Source organism: Delphinapterus leucas, chromosome 9, assembly GCF_059928025.1.
Source record: "Delphinapterus leucas isolate spDelLeu-1000000601 "Yukka" chromosome 9, BTC_Dleu_Yukka2, whole genome shotgun sequence".
Taxonomy (NCBI): domain Eukaryota; kingdom Metazoa; phylum Chordata; class Mammalia; order Artiodactyla; family Monodontidae; genus Delphinapterus; species Delphinapterus leucas.
In genome coordinates this window covers 13,360,632-13,379,914 of record NC_143137.1, presented here as the reverse complement: position 1 = coordinate 13,379,914, position 19,283 = coordinate 13,360,632, and the positions used below count along the sequence as shown (strand labels likewise).

Here is a 19,283-nt window from a genome sequence, read left to right as displayed (position 1 = left end):
TTTTAAAGGAAGAAAGTTACATGAATTGTAAGAACTGAGAGGTTTGGGGAAAATCTGTCAACAATGACTAGATAATTTTTAATTTGAATATTAATTGCTCAACTCATAGAGTAAAAATAAGTCTCTTGAAATGCGGTTTGGTCTTTGATCATGTTCCCCTATGATCATTTTTAATGCTCTTTACTTTGAAAATAAATTTTCTCTTGAAAACATCAACCTGGCTTGTCCCTGTACAAATTTTCAATCGATGATATCAAGCTCTGAGGCTTTATAAAACGCACACCTCTCTGCCTTGTAATTCATCATCGAGAACTCACGTCACCCTGGAAGCTTTTCCACACGTGGCCTCGTGGTGATGGGATGGTGAGGTTGACTTAGCCTAGAGTAGCTCTGATCTCTTCCCAGATATTTGTGGACAACTTTGTCCATGCGGACCTTCACCCTGGGAACATCCTGGTCCAGGGCGCCGATGGTCTTCCCAAGAGCCAAGAGGCGCAGCCTCAGCAGGTAGATGTCTGTGACGCGCTGGCGGTGGCTGTGACGCCTGCCCGGTGCCCGCTGTGCCTGGTGCTTCTGGACGCCGGCATTGTGGCCGAGCTGCAGGCTACCGACCTGAGGAACTTCCGGGAAGTCTTCATGGCCGTGGTGATGGGGCAGGTGAGACCCACTGGGCTCTCGGGATTTGGGGATGAATTTTTTAGGCCCTTGGGAACCTTGGGGCTCCTCAGCGTTTGTCATTCTTGTAAATGCCTGTGTTTGCCAAGGGCGCTCCTGATGGAAATGGGTGGAGCAGAGAGAGGAAGCGGGGAGAAGGAAGGGGAGCAGGAAAATGAAGCTGCCGAAGGCTCTGTAGTCAGAACGGGCCTGCTCGAGCGGCTCATGGTTTGGAATGATGGGAAGACATGCCTCCTTCCCAAATGCTGTTGTTCTGGCGGTCTCTCTTCCTTCCTCAGTAAGTGTACAGCTGGGCCCTGGGAACGCTAGCTTCTTGACTGAATAACAGCCGCCCTGGTCTGTGCCATTTGCTGTGAGAAGGTGGGGCTGGGGAGAAGCAGCAGCTCAGGGGACTTATTCTCCAGGTGTGGGAAAACACATGATTGGGGCGGGTGTGGGGGGACATAAGTGGTTTTAACCCCTCACCCCGTGCCTGAGGGGCTCTAGTGGTTGAGAATTATTATTTAGCAAAAAGGACTCAGCGAAGCCTCTACTGAGTCAACCTAAAGTGCCACATCAAGGGTGACAGTGAATTCTCCAGCAAGAAAGACCCTGGGAAAGAGAAAGCTGGAAGAAAAGGCGAAATTCAGAGGAACCCCTGCTTAGGAGGCTTCTGAGGGGGCAGACCAGAGGCTTGAGCCTGAGCCAGGTTGAAAGCATCTCCTGGGCCGAGGTTCAACACTGAGGTGCAGTGGCTGGTGAGGGGGTGGGAGGTGCTCCTCTGCACAGGTTTGGGCAAAAGAAGAAGGTCACAGCCGAGGAGGAGGAGCCTGGCTCCTGGGCTGTGACCGCCGGGGCTGCGAGGGTGCTGGGGAGACCATGGAGGCTTTGATCAGGGGCTTCCTGGGTGGAGGAGGGGTGAGACGGCTGTAGCACAGAGGCTGGGTCAGCCGTGAGCAGGGAATTCTGTTCGGGCGGGAAGACCACCCTCAAGGATGGTGTGGCTGGTCCAGCCTGGCGGCAGGTCCTGGTGGCTCTGGGCCAGGCGGGTTGGTCGGCAGTGCTGCGTAGCAGGCACTGGCTTTGCTGCTGGGCCTGGGTGGCCTTGGAGGCAAAGGAGACAGTAGAGCTCCTTTCCTTGACTGTGCTGAGTATAGGTGGGGCCCCACTGCCCAAGACAAGCTGCAAAAGACCTTGACTATTTACCAGGTATGGCGGGGCGGGGAAGTAAAGCTAAAAAAGGATGGGTGGCCAAAAGCAGGGTGGTAGAAAATTTGGGGCGGAAACAACTAGGATATGAAGAAGTTTGGGCAGAGCATCTAGTTTTGTACCCTCTTGACTCTACCAAGTTTTTTTCTTTTGCGTCTTAAAGGGCCAAAGAGTGGCTGAGCTCATCCTGCATCATGCCCGGGCCAGTGAGTGCAAGGATGTGGAGGGATTTAAGGCTGAGATGGCCAGGCTGGTGACCCAGGCCAGGAAGAACACCATCACGCTGGAAAAGGTGAGCAGGCCACTCCAGGTGCAGGGGCCTCGGGGTGTTTACTGACCTTGCCCTTGGACACAGCAAACCACAGGTCTATGGGAGGCCTCTTCATGGGGGGAAGTCTCGAGGGGCTTGGGTTTTCCGGCAGATAAAGAACAAAGCTTTTCCTCTGCCCACATCTTTGAGGTGTGAGGAGGCCCTCTGGAATCCCGGCTTTCAAGAGCGGCTCCTTGACCAGGCTCTCCTGGGTGGCTGCTGGGATGGTGACATATGTAGTGCTGCATACCTGCCCTGCCCAGACCGGGGGTCAGCTGTTCTGCTGCCTTATCTCCGTGGAGCTCAGCGGAGCATGGCGGTGGGGCGAGGGAGGACTGAGGCCCCTGAGCAGACAGAGGACGCACCGAATGTTCACGCCCTCTATTTAGACCTGCGGCAGAGCCCACTTGGTATTCTGCACACAGTGCTGACAAACCTGAGTTTTCTTCCCAAGTTCATTCCCAAGTCCATGCTAGCTGGAGCGAGTCAGAACAAGAGGTGGCCCACTGGCAGTGGGGAGCGGCAGCGGGCCCCCCAGCGCTGCCTGTCTTATTGATTCCGAAGTGATGTCTGTGTGTGCCGGGAGTGTGGGGGTAGAGGCCTCCAGGCTGGTCCTTCCGAGGGGTCTTTGGACTCAGCTGTGAGGTGGAAGTTGGGCTTGTGTGCATGCAGTCCTTTCTGGGATTTGTCAGGCAGTCTGCTTCTGCTCACTGCTGTGTGTGTGTGCGTGCGTGCGTGTGGACGTGGGACGGGGCAGGCAAGGGAGAAGGGGTTCCCGGGGGCTCTGCAGCCTCTGCAGCCTCTTTATTCTGTTTTCCAGCTTCAAGTTTCCATCCTTCTCTCGAATGTCTTTAAGTTGCTGATGACTCACAAGGTGAGGTCTGGGTGGAGAGCTCGCCCTCTGGTCAGGCAGGAGGGGAGGGATCTGGGGAAGGCGGGTGGCCTCAGGGTGGTGACAGGTCCTTTTCTTATGTGAGATCTCGTTTTTGAAAACGTTGCATGCACCGATCCCTGTGGTGAAGAGTGCTGTTTCTGTTTCTTGACGTCTGGCAAGATCTTTCCTTGGTCACGTTGTGATCCCACATTGGTGGGGTTTTTGGTGAAAAACTTTGTTTTCCAAAACTTTTGACAGGTTCCATTTTAAAAGTGATTTAGGGCTTCCCTGGTGGCGCAGTGGTTGAGAGTCCGCCTGCCGATGCGGGGGACATGGGTTCATGCCCCAGTCCGGGAGGATCCCACATGCCGCGGAGCGGCTGGGCCCGTGAGCCATGGCTGCTGAGCCTGTGGGTCCGGAGCCTGTGCTCCGCAACGGGAGAGGCCACAACAGTGAGAGGCCCGCGTACCGCAAAAAAAAAAAAAAGGAAAAAAAAATGACTTAAATATCACCTTAGGACTGGAGAAGGCTTTAATCATTGCTAGGGGGCTGGCTTGGAGAGAACCTGGAATGAATACACACTCCTGGGAGTTCAGTTGCACGGGACGGGGAGCCGGAGGGTGAGGCTCACAGCCAGCTCTGCACCAACCAGCTCTGACCTGCTCAAGTCTCTCCAAGTCTCCCCGGGGCCGCTGGGAGGGCCGGATGAGGCCTGGACAACGGTAGCAGTGTGCCGTGACTCCCCTCTACGCACCTAATTTAGCTGTGTAACATTTATTAGTATCTGATTTAATCCCCGCAACATTCCTTGAGGCCGGCACCGAGCAACTCACCCCCGGCCAGGTGGCCCCCATGGTAGTGCCCGACCCTGTGCCCGCAGCCCGACTGCGAAGCCCCACTCCCAGCTGCTTTGTTCTCCAGCCTCCGGTGCTCCCACTGGCACACAGCCTTCCTCACACACTGCATGGGACACAGCGGTTACCAGAGCTTTAGATGTTTGCTGTTGTCATTGTGATTCTCAGGACAGGACAGCAGAGAGAGGGCCGATCGAGTACAGCCACTCTATTCAAGTGCTTCACCAGGCACTTAATTTAAAACAATTCAAAACATTTTAAATTGTGGTTAAAAAAATAATATAAAATTTACCCCTACCTATCTCCAAGTGCACATCTCAGCAGTGTCAACCACATTCACAAAGTTGTGTAACAGATCTCTAGAGCTCTAGAATTTTCTCATCTTGCAAAACTAAAACTCTGTATCTACTGAACAAAAACTCCCCATGTCTCTCTCCCCCTAGCCCCTGGCAACCACTGTTCCACTTTCTGTGTCCATGATTTGGATGACTCTAGATTTCTCATATAAGGAGAATCATAAGATATTTGTACTTTTGTGACCAGCTTATTTCACTTGATGTAATGTTCTTGAGGTTCATGCACTTTGTAGCAGGTGATAGGATTGCCTATTTTTTAAAGACTAAATAATAGTCCATTGTATGTATATACTGTATTTTCTTTATTCGTTCATCCTTTGATGGACATTTGGGCCGCTTCTACCTCTTGGCTACTAAGAACAATGCTGCAGTGAACACGGGTGTGCGAATGTCTCTTTGAGATCCTGCTTTCAATTCTTTTTGGATATTTATGCAGAAGTGGGATTGCTACATCATATAGTTTCTTTTAAATTGAAGTACAGTTGATTTACAGATGGTATTTTTTTTAGTTTTTGGGGAAGCTCCATACTGTCTTCCATAGCCTGCACAATTTTACATTCCCACGATGAGTGTGCATTTGTAATATGCTGCTTTCTCCTGATCAGCCATCTGACTCCCCAGACAAGTTTTTGGGCCTTAACTGGGACAAATACCCCTTATTTATTTATTCATTTTAAAATATTTAAATATTTATTTATATATGGCTGCATTGGGTCTTTGTTGCTGGCGCGGGCTTTCTCTACTTGCGGCGAGGGGGCTACTCTTCATTGCGGCGCGCAGGCTTCTCTTGTTGCGGAGCACGGGCTCTAAGCGCTCGGGCTTCAGTAGTTGTGTTACATGGGCTCAGTAGTTGCAGCTCACGGGCTTTAGAGTGGAGGCTCAGTAGTTGTGGCACACAGATTTAGTTTCTCCGTGGCATGTGGGGTCTTCCTGGACCAGGGCTCGAACCTGTGTCCCCTGCATTGGCAGGCACATTCTTAACTACTGCACCACCAGGGAAGTCCCCTTTACTTTTTTTTTTTTTAATAAATTTATTTATTTATTTTTGGCTGCGTTGGGTCTTCGTTGCTGTGCACAGGCTTTCTTTTTAGCTGCGGCGAGCAGGGGCTACTCTTTGAGGTGGTGCACGGGCTTCACACTGCGGTGGCTTCTCTTGTTGTGGAGCACGGGCTCTTGGCACACGATCTTCAGTAGTTGTGGCTGGCTCGTGGGCTCAAGAGCGCAGGCTCAGTAGTTGTGATGCACGGGCTTAGTTGCTCCACGGCATGTGGGATCTTCCCAGACTAGGGCTCAAACCCGTGTCCCCTGCACTGGCAGGCAGATTCTTAACCACTGCGCCACCAGGGAAGTCCCCAGCCCCCTTTACTTTTTTTTTTTTTTTTTTTGCGGTACGCGGGCCTCTCACTGTTGTGGCCTCTCCCATTGCGGAGCACAGGCTCCGGACGCGCAGGCTCAGCGGCCATGGCTCACGGGCCCAGCCGCTCTGCAGCACGTGGGATCTTCCCGGACCGGGGCACGAACCCGTGTTCCCTGCATCGGCAGCTGGACTCTCAACCACTGCACCACCAGGGAAGCCCCCCCTTTACTTTTTTTTTGTTTGTTTGTTTTTGTTTTTGTTTTGTTTTGCAGTACGCGGGCCTCTCACCGCTGCGGCCTCTCCCGTTGCGGAGCACAGGCTCTGAACGCGCAGGCCCAGCAGCCATGGCCCACGGGCCCAGCCGCTCCGCGGCATGTGGGATCCTCCCGGACCGGAGCAGGAACCCGCATCCCCTGCATCGGCAGGCGGACTCTCAACCACTGTGCCACCAGGGAAGCCCCCCGCTTTACTTTTAACAAAGATTATTTCCCCATGAGTCAACCTTCCATTGCCTGACCTTCTGTCCACCTGAAAAGAGATTCTTGTTCTAGGTTTAAATGCTGGCTCTACTCTTCCTCACCCAGAGGCCTTGAGCAAGTCACCACCTGAGCCACCCTGAGCCTTAGCTTCCTTATCTACTGAACGGAGATAATGAGAGTACTTTTGAGAATTAATTGGGTAATCCTCATAAATTGTTATTACTATTAACCTGGCTCCAAAGGGGAAGAAACTCTGCTGTATTTGAGCAAAGCCGGTTGTGCTTGGTCTCAAAAAGACTACTGTGGATTTTGAAGGATGACCCTTATTTAGATTTCTGGTTCCCGGTGTAGCTGTAAACTATTCACTTTAGTATTTTTAAGTCATTCACACACTTATACACTTCCCCCAGAGAAGAGCTGTACACACTGCATCCCCTATATTTTCCTTAATATTTCTAGTAGGTGGGGGTTGGGTGAGTAGATGAGATGGTGGGAAAAATGACTGGGTAGGGAAAAGAATGTTAGGTAGATGATAAAAATCACATGGGCAGGTAGACGAGGCCGGGAGTGGATGGTGACATGTTACCCAGGACACTCTCTGTATATCAATGGGCTTCGGAAAGAACCACTGTTTTCCTGTTTCAGGTAAAGCTTGAGAGCAACTTTGCCTCAATTGTGTTTGCCATCATGGTGTTGGAGGGGCTTGGCCGCTCACTGGACCCTAAACTGGACATCCTGGAGGCAGCAAAGCCCTTCCTTCTGCAAGGACTAGCGACCTCCCGCTGACTGCAGCAGTGGGTGCTTCACCTCAACTGGAGGCCACTGCCAACAGCCTCTCCTGTGGCAGCTTGAACATTCTAAAATTGGGATTGTGGAAGACCTGCCACTGCTTTTCACTTCGATTTGGTTTCAGGCATCTGTCTTAAAAGCTTTGGGTTAGTTGGAGAAGTAAAGGGAAAGAAGGTCCTCTCGGTTCAGTCGTGGAAGCTGTGCCTGGTGTCAGGGAGACTCTATTTCAGGGAAAATGTTCTCTGAAGGAGGACGAATAAACTTATTTTGTTTTCTGCTTTTTCCCTCTTCTCATCTTAACCCTTTGTACTCCCGGATCAGGTGGGTCCTGCTGGTTGTTTCCATACTCTAATATCTAGGTTAGAAAATGTCATAGACTCCTGTAGACCCATGGCTTCCGAACGTTTTTTGTTTTTTTTGGTGCACTGCTTGCGGGATCTTAGCTCCCTGACCGGGGACTGAACCCGGGCCCTCGGCAGTGAAAGCACAGTCCTAACCACTGGACCACCAGGGAATTCCCCACAGTATTTTGTGGTTTTTGTTTGTTTGTTTTGTTTCAAATGTTTTGATTATGTGCCCTATTGGTAAAAAGTTGCATATATTTATATATACATGCACATATATAAGCTTTATACAGGTGCTACCATCACTAGCCAATCTCTGGAGGCACAGCCTTCACTTAGGGCAAGTTTCACTGTATCTCAAATTATCCTCTGGACAATTTAAAATATTTTTTGCCAACCTCTTGCTAAGTTGTATTATAAGGTAAAAGGAAAAAAACCACAATGATTAATGGTTAATGTGACATACTAGAGATAGGAACAGAATCAGCTCTGCCGTTCTTCTTAAAGATCCCCTGCGCTCACATATTAGCATTTAGATTCTGGTTTTCCTGAGCAACGTTCAGGCCCTTGTGCATTTGCCCAGGGTTAATTTCGGTTAATATTAATATACAGATAATATAATAAGTACATCCTATTAACCAGGACTGGAAATCCACGGTAGCACTCAGTGACACTCCAGCAGCGAAGGAAGGGGTGGCGGCCACTGCCGCCTTCGGCACTGGGCTCATCTATGGACTATTGTCTCAAAGCTGGTCTGATGTGTGTCTGGCCCACATGGATGTAGAGGGTCGCAGGGTCAGCTTGTAGAGTGGATATCAGTAAAGCTTAATTTCTTGTTTTTGATAAAAATAATATTTTCCCCACATTCCAGTGGATTCTCCTGCTTGTTTTGGAGACCACGGCTCTAGACAGTGAGTGGAAGCTTGCTCTCTAAAAGTCCTGCTCTGACCACAGGACTAGATCCTTTCATTCTTTCCTTCTTAAGGCTAAAGTTTCGGTCTTTTAGGGAACAACTAAGGTTTAGTTGGACAGAGATCCCTTTGGTGCAGTTTTTTTTTCAAAGGGGTGGAGATGTTGTTTGTACCTTCCAGGTCTTGAGGGGAGGGCATTGGAATCAGGCAGTGAGGTGCTGGGGGGCTCCAGGTAGCCCTGTTCAGCTCCCTCCTCATGGGCAAGCCAGCCAGACATTCGGCACATACAGTTACACTGTGGGGCGAGAGAAGGGGGCACTGACATACAGCAGGTGTCTCCCTGAGCGAACATCAGCACCACTGAGCCTTCCTTTAAAGCCAGTGGATTCCATCAACCCACTGTGACATGTATTAGTTATCTATCACTGCATACAAACTACCCCCAAATGTAACAGTTTAATACGACTACACTTGTTACCTCATAGTCTCTGCAGGTCAGAAATGTGGGTGCAGCTCAGCCGGTCCTCTGCTTAGTCTTGCACGCCTGCAGGCATCTTGGGGCTCCACGGGGGTGTTTGATGCCAAGCTCACTCATGTAGCTTCTTGTGGGCTGTTGGACCGAGGGCCTCAGTTCCTCAGGAGCCATTACAGCAGCAACAGAAAACGAACACAGGCTGGATTGAAGAGGAGAAAAATGGTTAATGGTTGTGCTTTAATACAGATAATTTGCTGATTTTTAAAATAAGTATCTTAAAAATGCTAAACTTGATTTATACGTTCATCTTCATAAGGAGAAAAGGCTAATTCTTGGGTATAAGTAGATAAAGTGTCCAGCAGGGCATCTCCCCGAAGGAAGATCACAGCTCAATCCCACTAAAGTAGAAAGAACAAGATTCATTTCTGTGTTACTAAAACCACTGGAAAGATAAGTTCCTTTCTTCTTTACAAGGCTTATAGGGAAAGGGAGATCAATCAAGCCTTTAAAAGTAGAAAATTAGGGAGTTCCCTGGTGGTCAGTGGTTAGGACTCGGTGCTTTCACTGCTGTGGCCCGAGTTCAATCCCTGGTCAGGGAACTGAGAACCCACAAGCCTTGCAGCGAGGCCAAAAAAGCCCCCCCAAAACCAAAAACCAAAAAAATAAAATAAAAATTAAAAAGTAGAAAATTAAATAAACATGAAGTTGTGTAAACAAGTTTTTTTTTTTTTCCTTCTTTTTTTTTTTTTTCCTTCCTTCCTCATCCCCCTGCTGTGTTCTCTATTTCTAGCTATGGGATAGATTTTTGATTTGGGGTTAGATGCTATAATGTTAGGCCATTTAGAGTCTGTCCTCACAGTTTGTTATCTCACAGTTTGAATCTGATTTGCATGTCGAAGCTGAGAGCTCAGTGTCTGGGCTTGGCATCCTTTCCCTCACCTTCTAAAATGCATCCATTCAAATAGTGTGCTTATCTGAGAACCAAAAAGAGGGTCGTCATGCAACCTGCAAAAGGCAGTCAGGGATATTTGCCCTTGGAGTTTTTAGAGCATGTCTGCAAAACAAATATGCGTCGCTGTTACATAGTCAAAATAGTTTACTGATTGGGACCCTAAACTTTTTATAGCAAAAAATCAGAATTTGTGATGCAAAACATTAGAGCTAAGGACCCCATAAATGGTCTATAGAACAATATTGCTTTAAATACAAGCCAGCATTAAAGTTAAAACTTTTTATTTTGTAATTCAGCAAGAAGGGGAAGGTAAATGAATTTTAGTTTACCTGAAAAGCTTTTGCTACCAGGAAAGGAAAGTATTAACAAAGCAATAAAAAATTGCTGAGCACACGCTGTGGGCCAGGTACTCTGTTAAATGGCTGATGAAAGGCACTGAGGCTTGCAGAAGTGACTTGTCCAAATTCATAGAGCTAATTGTTGGCAGAGCTGAGGTTTGAACTCCAGATCTTCAGACTCAAGTTCTATGCTTTTTTGTTTGTGTGTTTATGCTGTGTTTTTTTTTTTTTTTTTTTTTTTGTGGCCTAGGAATCACAGCATTGTTCTTTCCTGGGAGCAAGGCAGGCAGCTGTATAATATGGGCAGAGAGCTCCCTTAGGAAGGATGGAAAGCCCTGTCCTCCCAGTTCGTGAACTTCCTATCTTAGTGATTTGTATATGTCACTAGGAAGGGTAAGCGGTGAATGGTAGCCCAGAGAAAGCCACACTATTGCATGTCAGCTGGGAAGTCAACTTGCACCCAGAAAATAGTAAATTCTTTCCTATAATTTATATACTTAGAAGTTAGGAGGGCAGGAAAAGGCAGGGTGTGGGGGGATGAGTCCTATAAGGCCAGAGGTCAATCAATAAGTTCTTCAGAAGGGCATCATAGTAATCATAGCTTTATGTAAGCCTCTCTCCAGGGAGAGGGGTTTCCAGTTACAGGGCACATGGAGGCCCATATCTTGCCACAGAAGTAGTGTCAGTTATATTCAATGCACTCAAATCCCTAAATTCAGGTCTGCATTTCTCTCCATAAGTTTCCTATTTTTCATGCTTATGACTCAGTGTGAAGTCTTCAGTGCTGGGCAGGTGATCCATTTCAAAGAGAAATCTCCAAGGTGTGAGGCTGGCAGGTTAAGTTTATAATTTAATCAAATCTGGAAGTTCTTCGGAAAACTATAACTTGTAAGTGGGGACCTTAAGAATTTGGGGGGATTTCCCTGGTGGCGCAGTGGTTGGGAGTCCACCTGCCAATGCAGGGGACACGGGTTCGTGCCCCGGTCCGGGAAGATCCCACATGCCGCGGAGCAACTAAGCCCGTGCGCCACAACTACTGAGGCTGCACTCTAGAGCCCGCGAGCCACAACTACTGAGCCTGCGCTCTAGAGCCCGCGAACCACAACTACTGAAGCCCGCGCGCCTAGAGCCCGTGCTCCGCAACAAGAGAACCTGTGTACCGCAACTAAGAGTAGCGCCCGCTCGCCGCAGCTAGAGGAAGCCCGCGCGCAGCAATGAAGATCCAACGCAGCCAAAAATAAATTAAATAAATTAAAAAAAAAGAATTTGGGGACTGGGGGAGGGGTGTCTAGAGAAGTTTGGAGTTCGTCCAGGCAATTAATAGAAGGCAATATTAAGAGACAAAAGCCAAGAATCCAGAGCTGGCTCAGGATCAAGGAGGCATATATTGGAGGCCTGCTAAAAGGCAGATTCCTTGGCCCTAATCCAGACGTAATATCTGGGGTCGGGCTCCTCAGGGGATTCTGATACCACCAGTCCAGGTGCTGAAATGTGGGAACGACTGGCTGCGGGTTTGGTAATCAAGTTCAAGTTTGCAGAACAATACAACCATGAAGGCTTTAAAGAAACCGTTGAGCCTTTGCAGGAAAGAAGAGTACAGTGGACTAGCTTTGGGAAGGACATACTGTTTCAGAAAGGATGTGGCCTCCTAACACGGTCTGGAAGGGTAGTTAATTCAGGAGAGCAGGCAGGGAGGCGGGTCCAGGTCGGGTAACAGCATCTAGATAAGCACCGGTAAGGAGGAGCGAGCTCAGTTTCAGGGTTAAGTTTCTTAGCGCCCGCGTAACGAAGAGGGGCTCCTGAAGCGGAGCGCCGAGGCGCGGCACGCCCATCCGGGGGCTCCACCTAGCCGAGTTCTCCAGGGCCGGCTACACCATTCGCCTTTCAGAGGCGCCTCCTGACCATCAAAGCCACGGCGAGCCGGGTCCCTCCGTGTGGAGGGCGAGCTCAGCTAGCGACCCCACGGTCCTCACAGCTGGGAAGGGCTTCCGACGCTAATTTGAGGCAGGAACTCCTCCTTCCCCGCCCGCCTCCGTACTTCCCCCTCCGGGAGATGGGCGGGGCGACGCCACTGACGTCACTGGGAGGGGCGCCAAAGGAAGTGACGTGAGCGGCGGTGCGGCCTGGGGACTGCTGACCGAACGTGGGCTGGCATGTCGGCTTTGACGCGTCTAGCGCCTTTAGCGCGCGTTGGAGGCCACTTCTTCAGGGGCGTACCCGCGCGGGCGACTGGAGTCCGTCAGTGAGTATTGCCTGCGGTGGGGGCTTCGCCTGCATCTAACGAAAAGTGCCAGTCTTCTGGACGCCCTCACCTTGACGCCGAGCTCCACGGGCAGATCCGGGTCTGCAGCGACCTCCACCCCGAGGCATGCTGGGACTCGTAGGCTGACGGCGTGACCCAGGGGCCCGGGAGAGGGGGGACGTGGGGCGGGGAGCTCTGCTCGCTCGGCAGGTTGAAGTGTGTTTCGGGCGGGCCCTGCCCCAGCGGGAGCCTGCCCTCGGGAAGTTGACAGTTGAACGTGGAGACGGCTGGAGCTAATCTGGAAGCGAGAGCAGGAGTTGGGGAGGCGAGGGCGTTGCCGGTGTAGTTTGAAGCGTCAAGTTCGAGGCAAGGTGAGACAGGAGACCTTGGGACGTAGGGAAGGAATGGTAGAGAGTCCTTATTCCTGGCTCAGGGGTTTCGAACGCAGGCGATAATCGGTCGTTGAGAGGTTTTAATCAGACGCCATGCGGCCAGATTTTAATTCTGAAAAATTACTGTGGTTGCAGACTAGAGGATTAGTTCTTTAAGGCACGGGCGTGGAGGCAATCACCCGTAGAGGGTGCCGAAGGGTGGGAAGAGAAGAGAGCCAAAAGTAAATGCTTGGGCAATATCGGAATTTTTCTTTTTTTAAAGTATTTTTTTGAGCAGTTTTAAGTTCACATAAAAATTGAGTGGAAGGTACCGAGATTTCCCATAAATCCCCAGACCCACACGTGCATAGCTTTCTGCATAATCAACATCCCCAACCTGAGCGGTACATTTGTTACAGTTGATGAGCCTACACTGACATATTATTATCACCCAAAGTCCCATACTATAGAGTTCACCTTTGCAACACCAGAATTTAAAGAGTGAGCAAAAGCAGAGTCACCCATGATGTAGCCCAAGAAACCGGCTGGAGAGCATAGTGCTGGGATGCCAGGGGAGGGCACGTCTACCAAAAAGGAGTTGGTAGTGCAGAGAGGTTCAGTAAGAGCAGGACTGAAAATAGTACATTGGATTTCTCCAAGTAATGGGCCAGGCCCCTTACACCATGATCTACACTTTACCAAGAGGCAGTGCAGAATAGTGGTTAAAAGCAGGATTCAGCCCCCAAAGTGCCTCTGTTCAAATCTCATCTCTGCCACACTTTTGCTGTATGGCTTGGAAAAGTTTCATGATCTTTTAGTAACTGAGTTTTCTCACCCACATAATGGGGATAATAATGTTGACTTCCAGGTAAGTAAATGAATAACAAATCTCTAAAATGTTTTAAGAGGGCTGCTGGTGCCTACTAAGGATCATACAAGTATTGTTTAACTGAGACCAGGAAAATTAAAGGGAGTGACTTGCCTAAAGCCATGTGTCTATTAAGGATATGGAGCTGGGACAGGTGTGGGGTGGCGAGAAGGAAAAGGCATGTGTGACCTGAGCAAGGACAGAGATGGAGAGCCACCAACAATAGCCCTTGACCTACATGGGAAGAGTAGGGGGTGTTCCTCTTCACTGAGGTCTTGGTACTTCGTAACACACCGTATTTCACAGTATGTGAATACTTAAGTCAGTAGGTTTTCTGGAGAGTCTTTCTAGGTGCTGGGGATAGAGCAGAATACAGGAAAGATAATGGAGCTTACATTCTGGAGAGAGGACACAACAAGTAGAAAAGAACATGTTTAGGTACTCTTAAGTGGCATGAAGGAAAACGGGATTAATCTAGAGAGTGTCTGGGTTTGGTGGGTGGGTCATTACACCTAGGATGATGTGGGAATGCAGGCCTGAAGGTTTGATTTGAACTAAGACCTAAGTGATGAGTAGTCAGCCATGCAAAAATGCCAGGAAGAGCTTCTCAGACGAAGGAGACAGCAAGTGAAAAGGTTCTGAGTGCTGATAATGGGCAAGCAAGCTGGTGAGGGGACAGTGGTAGAGAGACAAGCAGGGCCCCGATTAGGGTGGGCCTTGTAGGACGAGGCCTTATTCTAAGAATGATGGCAGGCTGTTGGAGGCTTTAAGCAGGAAAGTAATATGATCTGGTTTATGTTTTATTTTTTTACACTTTTTAATTGCATTTTATTTTTCTTTTTTGAATTTATTTTTTATACAGCAGGTTCTTATTAGTTATCTATTTTATACATATTAGTGTATATATGTCAATCCCAATCTCCCAATTCATCCTTGGTTTATGTTTTAAAAAGGTAACTTTAACGGAGCGTTATGGTGCTTGCTTTTTTTTTTTTTTTTTAAACTTGACACTTAAAAATCCTGGGTTGAAACAGCCATTATTTCTTTGGATATTGTTTCTTCCCCATTCTGTTTTCTTCTTATAGGACACGAATTAGGCATATGTTGGGTTTTCTCATCCTTCTAACCTCTTTTCATATTTTTTAGCTGTGTCTAATCCTGGCTTTAATCCTTTTTATTTCAAATGATTACATTTTATTTCTAGAAATTCTGTTGTTTCAAACTTGATCTTTATAGTTTCTTGTTCCTTGCTCTTAATTTCAAACTTTTATTTAAAAATAACGTGTTTTCTGTATTATAAATTGTAATTATCCATTTTTCAAGTCTTGTATATTTGATACTGCTGTCTGTTGTTTTGCTGATTCTCACTCATAGTGTCTTATTTCCTTGTAATTTTTGACTGTGAGCTTTTCCTGGAACTTTTATCTGTCAGAATTCTTTGAGGTCTTGCTTCTCAAGGGTTCAGAGAATCCAATACCACTTTAAAATCTTGGGCTGAGGTTCTCTTGGACCATAATGTCCAAAACCCAGGTAGTGTGAATTTGGGTGCACCACCTGAGGACTGGCTACTGGTAACAAATTCCTGTTCCCTTCTTCATGGCAGGTTTATGTCCCATTCACTCTTATATCATGGGGCTGCAGCTTTCTTCAGGGGTCTAGTAATTAGACTTCTCATCTTGGGTGGGCCCCAGGCTTCTCCTGTCTCCCACAGCTGTCCAGGTAGAGGGTCACAGAGTCTGGGGAACAGCAGAAACCCTCAGGGCAAAGGCCAGCTTCAGTGCTCATGTAGTTTCCAGGTCTTGTTTTAACTTGGGTTTTGCCCTTGGTAGATTCCTTTCTTTTGTGTCTGGTCAATGATTTATTAAAAATTAAAAAAAAAATCTCAACTACTATTGTAGTTGTTTCAATTTGGAGGGTTGTTCAGCTTGTCTAGTTTGTCATAGTGCAGTTAACAACCTGTCTTGGAACATAACATTAGATGTTTGTGGAATCTTTATATTCCTTAATCATGGCAGTTGTTATGTCATGCATTCCTTTTCTCTAATTGCAGTGTTTCAAATTTTGTTCAAAAAGATTTCCACCATGCAGTCAGTGATCCACTTATTTCAAGTCATAGTTAAAACATGTCACTCTAGCAGTAATTAAATGTGGAGAGTTTCTGGGAATGGGTTTAAACTATAATTCTCAAATCTTATTTTAAATGAGTTTAACTGATGGGTACTTATTACTAGGCTATATCCAAAACCTATCAAAGAGGAAGCCTGTTGTTACAATATATTGAATTCCCACCCCCATGGTTTATTTATATAATGTAGTATCTATATGCAGATAGATCCTGAATAGTACTGTTAAATATAATTGGCATACAGAAACAGTATGATAAATTCAGGGTGTAAAGCAGTGATGCTTGACGGAAACTTTTTTTTACTTATTTATTTTTATTTTTGGCTGCGTTGGGTCTTCGTTGCTGCGCTGGGCTTCCTCTAGTTGTGGCGCATGGGGGCTACTCTTCATTACAGTGTGCAGGCTTCTCACTGCGGTGGCTCCTTTTGTTGCAGAGCACGGGCTCTAGGCGCACGGGCTTCAGTAGTTGTGGCACGTGGGCTCAGTCGTTGTGGCTTGTGGTCTCTAGAGCGCAGGCTCAGTAGTTGTGGTGCATGGGCTTAGTTGCTCTGTGGCATGTGGTATCTTCCCAGACCAGGGTTCGAACCTGTGTCCCCCTGCATTGGCAGGCGGATTCTTAACCACTGCACCACCAGGGAAGTTCCTCTCTTTAAATTTTCTATATCCATTTGTATGTAATAGCATACATATAGCTGCTGAATAGGACTTGAAAGTAGCCCCATTAAGTACAAATTCTATTATTTGAATTAGATTCAACCTGTGATAATTACAGTCCAACTGAATAACATGAGGATAGCTCATATGGATCATATTCCTCACCTTGTCAACAGTAAATGAAAACACAAAAACCAGAAAGGCTTGTTCAAACTTACTGTTTAAGACTCTTTGCTTTGCTCAGTGCTTTTGGCTTATTAAAAAGGGTCTGCTGAGTCCTCTTTTCCATAAAGTGGTCTTTTAATAAAGATTGTAATAGAGCAGAGACATAATTTGCCTTTGAAATAGATGGCTAACCAGACAAAATAAATTTGATTTGTTTTTCTGGATAAGCTAGTGACTTACTACTACAGGTTTATGATTCCTTAATCAAAACCCTTGGGGCCAGTACCCCATAATCAGCACATTCAGATTTCTGGTGTAAACTACATGAATATTCACTAAATGAAAATCATAATTAGCCTCTTGTCAATTCAGGCCAGTTTTTGCTGCTGTACAAGTTTAAAGCAACTTCTGAAAAAGGAGTATTTCGAGGGACTGTGGAGCACTGCCATTCTGTATTTCGTGGAGGAGATGAGAACGGTTCAGTTTCTGGCTGTAACTCAAAGTTTTGGATGAGTTCATACTTTGAAGATATAGCAAGCTGCTTAACATTTTCGTTTTGTCACGTAGTGCTGGTGGAGGTGTGCATATCGAGCCCCAGTACAGGCAGTTTCCCCAGCTGACCAGATCCCAGGTGATCAAGGCAGAGTTCTTCAGTGCAACCATGTGGTTCTGGATTCTCTGGCGCTTTTGGCATGACTCAGATGCCGTGCTGGTAAGTGCAGGAGAAGAATTCTTGTCCTTCTTTGGGTGCGGGGAGGGAAGATCTCTTAATAGCTTACCTTGTTTCTTTTGTCTCTTTGTAGACTGTTTTTCAACCTGGATGTATCTCTTCACCACATTGTCCTTATGTATATGCAGGAATCCTTTTATTTTATGAAACATATTGTCTCTGACCTTTTCCACTCAAGGATGTATATTACATGTAGGTGGCCCATGTCTTACGGTTTCTGTTTGGTGGCCATATTTGGAAGGGAGACTATAGAAGCTAATTCTCTTACTTTCCAAGCTAGGGTAGGGGTTCATCAGCAGGTTAAGTTTCACAGTTAAGTGCCTTTAAATGATAAATGTTATTTAGTCTGTCCAGAGGCCCAAGGCAGCCAAGGTTGAGGTGGGATGGATGTGGGCTAATTTCCCTCAGGAGGGAAGTTAGTTACTGGTGACTTTCTAACATGTCATTGGCCTCAAAAGGAGCTTTTAATCACATTTGCACAGATGCTATTCTCTAGGAAATTACACCTTGAAGCCGTTGAAATCCATGCTTATTGATCCAGAATACTTTGAATTTTAGTAAATTTGGGGTTTTTTTTAGGATAGGGAAAAATCTTAAATTTATACAGTGAGTTCTAGAAGCATCAGGTTGATTAATATCCCACTTCTCTTACAATTTCTCTGTGCCCTTGTCACCCAGTAAGGAGCTGCATGGTGTCTGTGGCAGCACATAGACACCTTTATCTCACTGTAGGTCAGCTGTCAGGATTATTGTGTGGCTGTCTGGCATGAGATAATGATGCAGCCGAATATGCCCTAGATCAGGATACACAAGGAATGCTTCCAAATCTCCCAGCAGGAATGACAGGACAGTTTGAGACCTTATGTTTTGTCAGGGATTCAAGAGATTGTTGTGACATGGGGTATCTTTGCAATCTGTTGTCTCTGTACCGCCCACGCTCCATCACAAACACATACTCAAATGCTGGCTGAGGCCAGTAGCTCCAAAATGGCCAGGCTTTAAAAATTCAGGCCATAGCTCATTTTGAACAGATTGAAGAATAGCTGGACCATCAGATAGTTGAAGGAAAATTTGTTCCTGTGGTATGTCGAGGATTTTTTTTTTTTTTTTTTTTGTGGTATGTGGGCCTCTCACTGTTGTGGCCTCTCCCGCTGCGGAGCACAGGCTCCGGACACGCAGGCTTAGCGGCCATGGCTCACGGGCCTAGCCACTCCGCGGCATATGGGATCTTCCTGGACCGGGGCACGAACCCCTGTCCCCTGCATTGGCAGGCGGACTCTCAACCAGTGCTCCACCAGGGAAGCCCAAGGATTTTTTTTTTTTAATCACATTTTTTTTCAACATTTCTTTTAAAATGTAACCAGTTGTATGGAGTGTAGATTCTTTTAGTTGCGTGAAGTATAGATTCATGAACTTTGTTTTTAATTGGTTGTCATTAGGGCCACTTTCCATATCCAGATCCTTCCCAGTGGACGGATGAAGAATTAGGTATCCTTCCTGATGATGAAGACTGAAAATGTAGACTCAACTCTTTCCAAGTGAGTATACTCCAAGTTTCTTTTTAAAGTTATATTTAACTTTTGTCAGTAAACATGTTTTGACTTTGCACCTATCATGGTCTCAAAGAAACAGTGCATTTTATAACAGCATGAAGAACAATTAACACATCATGTCTAATTTCTGTCTTTGGTATTTTCACATTCGCTGTCATTCTGCCCCCTTTTCCCCATACACACTTTCAGTCTCATCTTCCTTTTCATGTTTAAAAAAATTATTTTTTCCTAAGCTATGTTACAGTTTAGGGTCCCATTTATCTATCTATTGATCAAAGACTTTTTTTTTTTTTGCGGTACGCGGGCCTCTCACTGCTGTGGCCTCTCCCGTTGTGGAGCACAGGCTCCGGACGCGCAGGCTCAGCGGCCATGGCTCACGGGCCCAGCCGCTCCACGGTATGTGGGATCCTCCCGGACCGGGGCACGAACCCGCGTCCCCTGCATCGGCAGGCGGACTCTCAACCACTGCGCCACCAGGGAAGCCCGATCAAAGACTTTTTAAGCACCAACAATGCACAGGGCTTAAAGTGATGGACAAGATAGATACGGAGCTCGTTTGTAGTTGCAAAAAAAGTACAGTGTTCTACCTTCAGCTTTTTAATGGAAAATTCGAGCATATGGGAATGTTACAATATGGAATGGCATGGAATTAACTCTTTAAACAGTAAAAGGTT

At 47.1% G+C, this 19,283-nt stretch overlaps 2 protein-coding genes and 1 long non-coding RNA gene across 7 annotated transcripts in view; 2 read left to right on the top strand and 1 right to left on the bottom strand.

The window, feature by feature from the left end:
- ADCK2 (aarF domain containing kinase 2) overlaps positions 1-7,159 on the top strand; it is a 16,528-nt gene extending 9,369 nt beyond the window's left edge. The window contains exons 5-9 of one of the 4 annotated variants that reach the window (XR_016394271.1): positions 406-657; positions 2,027-2,155; positions 2,994-3,047; positions 5,887-6,292; positions 6,739-6,850. Coding sequence is in view for 3 of the 4 variants with exons in the window: in XM_089917314.1 (XP_089773440.1) it covers positions 406-657; positions 2,027-2,155; positions 2,994-3,047; positions 5,887-6,090 (639 nt within the window). In the remaining variant the exon portion in view is untranslated. Of the gene's footprint in view, positions 1-405; positions 658-2,026; positions 2,156-2,993; positions 3,048-5,886 lie in introns of all 4 variants that reach the window. The other 3 variants (XM_022579612.3, XM_089917315.1, XM_089917314.1) reach the window with 3 other exon arrangements.
- On the bottom strand, positions 7,000-16,970 carry LOC115801704 (uncharacterized). The gene is made up of 3 exons (XR_004022040.2): positions 11,528-16,970; positions 8,616-8,811; positions 7,000-8,432 (listed from the first exon to the last, which is right to left on the bottom strand). It is a non-coding gene; the product is annotated as an uncharacterized LOC115801704 (long non-coding RNA).
- The window catches only part of NDUFB2 (NADH:ubiquinone oxidoreductase subunit B2), a 26,100-nt gene continuing 18,807 nt past the window's right edge, over positions 11,991-19,283 (top strand). The window contains exons 1-3 of one of the 2 annotated variants that reach the window (XM_022579632.2): positions 11,991-12,144; positions 16,894-17,038; positions 18,496-18,594. In XM_022579632.2, coding sequence (XP_022435340.1) covers positions 12,056-12,144; positions 16,894-17,038; positions 18,496-18,570 — 309 coding nt within the window. In that variant the 5' untranslated portion in view covers positions 11,991-12,055 and the 3' untranslated portion in view covers positions 18,571-18,594. The remainder of the gene's footprint in view (positions 12,145-16,893; positions 17,039-18,495; positions 18,595-19,283) is intronic. The other variant, XR_016394272.1, reaches the window with a different exon arrangement.